The 3444-nt window shown below is 36.1% G+C and overlaps 1 protein-coding gene across 1 annotated transcript in view; it reads right to left on the bottom strand.

Moving 5' to 3' along the window:
• Positions 1–3444, bottom strand: part of LOC106873375 (gamma-interferon-inducible lysosomal thiol reductase) — a 17832-nt gene that overhangs the window by 5712 nt on the left and 8676 nt on the right. The window contains exons 2-3 of the mRNA XM_014920706.2: positions 2542–2724; positions 1434–1508 (exon numbers count right to left, since the gene is read on the bottom strand). Coding sequence (XP_014776192.1) covers positions 1434–1508; positions 2542–2724 — 258 coding nt within the window. The remainder of the gene's footprint in view (positions 1–1433; positions 1509–2541; positions 2725–3444) is intronic.

Raw genomic sequence — 3444 nt, 5'->3', positions numbered from 1 at the left:
TTTGAACTCAGAACATAAAGACAGGCGAAATACTGCTAAGTATTTCGCCCGGCGTGCTAAAGTTTCTTATTTCTTTATTGCCCACAAGGGGCTAAACATAGAGGGGACAAACAAGGACAGACAAAGGGATTAAGTCGATTACATCGACCCCAGTGCGTAACTGGCACTTAATTTATCGGCCCCGGAAGGATGAAAGGCAAAGTCGACCTCGGTGGAATTTGAACTCAGAACATAAAGACAGACAAAATACTGCTCAGTATTTCGCCCGGCGTGCCCTGCCAGCTCGCCGCCTTCCTACTGTACTAAGAATATTAATAAACCTCTCTGTTATAAGCACAAGGCCTGAAATTTTGGGGCAGGGGACTATTCGATTACTATACTAAGAATATTAATGATAAAGCTTATGTGTATTTAGAGAGTTCGTATGACTTTGATTAAACGTGATGATCAGTTATCCGGCAACTGCCGGATATGAGGAGTTTACTGTTTTATTTTTGCAACAGAAGACTAAATGAAATATGGCTTCTTAATATCGATAAATATTGTAATGGTTTCATACAATTTCAAGCAATGTTTCTTGGTTTTATTCTGCTACACGAAATATTGAATTTTAACTCTGGCACAAGGCAACACATTTGCTGATGTGGCATGGAACAAAAGTATCACGTGATCACATGACCGACCAGGCTATCAGATGTTGTTACATATCGCTGGCCACAATGCGTTTTGCATTGTTTTAGCTTTCAAATGACGTCACCCTGTTGGCTAGACAAGCAGGCCAACATCCACCCCTGATCGCAAGGGGGTGAAACAACGTGAAATGAAGTGTTTTGCTCAAGAACACAATGCGACATCCAATCAGGAAATTGAACCAACGATCTAGCGATCGTTAATGTAACAGCCTAACCACTAGGCCATGCAGCTTCACAAGAATATAGTCGATTAAATATATTCTTCCGAACTCGTTTCGTGCTTTATTTAGTCAATACCTGAAAGTTGAAAAGCAAAATTGATTACGTCCGGATATGAATTCAGAACGTCAACAGCCGTGACTCAATGCAAACAACAACACTTAGTTGTTTAAGTTAAGATTCTAGAAAAATCAACACAAACACATAAGGGACACCATTCGGCTGGATTGTTTCAATTTTTAATGGCGAAATGAAAAGAGATTAAGCAGCACCCGTGAGAGAAAGATACTATCTCCAGAGTTATCCTTAAGCCTACCCCACCCAAGAGCAACAATAGAATAGTCCCTTCATCAAATTTCGCTGACACAGTATTGGTTAACACGAAGTTACATTTGCTCTTGTTGTCTCGCAGTGGAACCGAATTCAAAACCACATAATAAGGAACCAGAGTCTTCTATGCTTTATGTACATAACCAGTGCTCACTTCTTTTTTCGAAGAATTTATTGATTTTAATAACTTACCTCAACTATATTAGCCGCACATTCTGTTGGTCCGTGTTGACAAGTGAACACAACTTTACTGCCGATTTTACGTACCTGTATAAGAAAATAAAAAGCAAAATAAACGACAATTAGCTGTTGAATAGTGATCTCTTATAGTGATCAAGACATATTCTACCTGCTACTTGTAACACGCAGTCAATGATTCATGGTAGGGTCATTCGGCAAGCAATTCATCTCACCTTCATCCTGTAACCTAATTTACCACGTGATGTGGTTTTGTCGACATCCGACATTTATTTTTATAGATGTTGTCAAAAGGGCTGAAGAACCTTTCACAACCAAGCCAACAGGAAACTGTATTTGGAGAGGAGAGACAGGCGCCATTAGATTTTTTTGATTACACTACGTAATGTCAGAGTAACCAAATAAAAATCCCATACTGTATCAGCCTATATAATACCATACCGTGCTATATCGGGATACGCTGACGATCGAGAAAATGGAGACAAGGTTACATTATCTAGAGCAGGGATTCTCAACCATTTTTCTGTCTATGGACACCTTTGATTTCTAACAAAACTGTCCGATGAACGGGAACGCGAAACTCCGAGTAACAGTTTTTTGTTATATTTCTGCTGCTTTTAAATAAAGCATATTACTCTACCTCTGGTATTTGAGTACTCTTTTTTCCACCTTGTTGCACATTTATGTGCTTACTCTGGTATATATATATATGTATATATATATGTATGTATATACATGTATATATATATATAGATATATAGATATATATATACACGCACACGTATATACATACATACACACACACACATATATATATATACATACACACACACACATATATATACATACACACACACACACATATATATACATACACACACACACATATATATACATACACACACACACACATATATACATACACACACACATATATACACACACACACATATATACATACACACACACACACACACACACATATATACATATATACATACACACACACACACACACACACACACACACACACACACACACACACACACATATATATATATATAAAGTATTATTACTGACAGAAAGAATTTTTATGACTTACATGAGAATTTCCGAATGGTACCAAATCAACTGTCATGATATCGCCTACTTTTGCGAAGGCTTTCATTACTTGGTCCAATAAAAACTTGATGCTGAAAGGACATCTCGATTCATAATAAACAGATACGGTAACCTTACTGTTTTCAGTGGCGGGTGACAGATAAGTTTTGCAAACATCACTCACCTAGAATTAGATCAACAGTTTTAGATATAGTTAAATATTTATGTAGACTGCAATTGAATTTGTTGCTTAGTTAAGTATATAAATTAGCGGACATAATTTAAGGATAGACTGATAGGACAGAGTGAGAGAGAGAAGGGGGGAGTGACAGGCTGATAAGACAGTGAGAGAAGCACACAGATAGGCAGACAGACAGACAGACAAGCAAGCAGATAAAGAAAGAAAATACAATTACGAAGAGGGGATGAAACAATATATAAAATATAAATTAATAGCAAAAAATAAAGCAGAAGAAAGAAAGAGCGACAGAAAGAAAGAAAGAAAGAAAGAGAGAAACAAAGAAAGAAAGAGAGAAACAAAGAGAGAAAGAAAGAAGGTAGGAAATAAAACAAAGTGAGAATATAGCAAACAGAATCTGAAATAAAAAGTAGTTTTCGACACATCTGGTGAAAGATGTTCTCTATATTTAATTAGTTTCTTTTTCTTGGACTAAAGTCTGCCGAAAGGAACTGTTAAACACAACAGGGCACCTCTGAAATAATTAAGATTTCAAAACAACTATTGAAAAAAAAAAAAAAAAAATCATCTGACACGTTGTTGTTTTTGATTTTTATCATTGCTGTCTGTTATGTCGATCGGTTGAGATTATTTATATCTAATGTTTTCCGCTTAGTTTGGTATTTAACACACACACACACACATATATATATATATATATATATA

The sequence above is a fragment of the Octopus bimaculoides genome, chromosome 7 (genome assembly GCF_001194135.2).
Source record: "Octopus bimaculoides isolate UCB-OBI-ISO-001 chromosome 7, ASM119413v2, whole genome shotgun sequence".
Lineage (NCBI taxonomy): Eukaryota > Metazoa > Mollusca > Cephalopoda > Octopoda > Octopodidae > Octopus > Octopus bimaculoides.
Note: the sequence above shows the minus strand (reverse complement) of the source record. Positions and strands in the feature narration are given on the sequence as shown.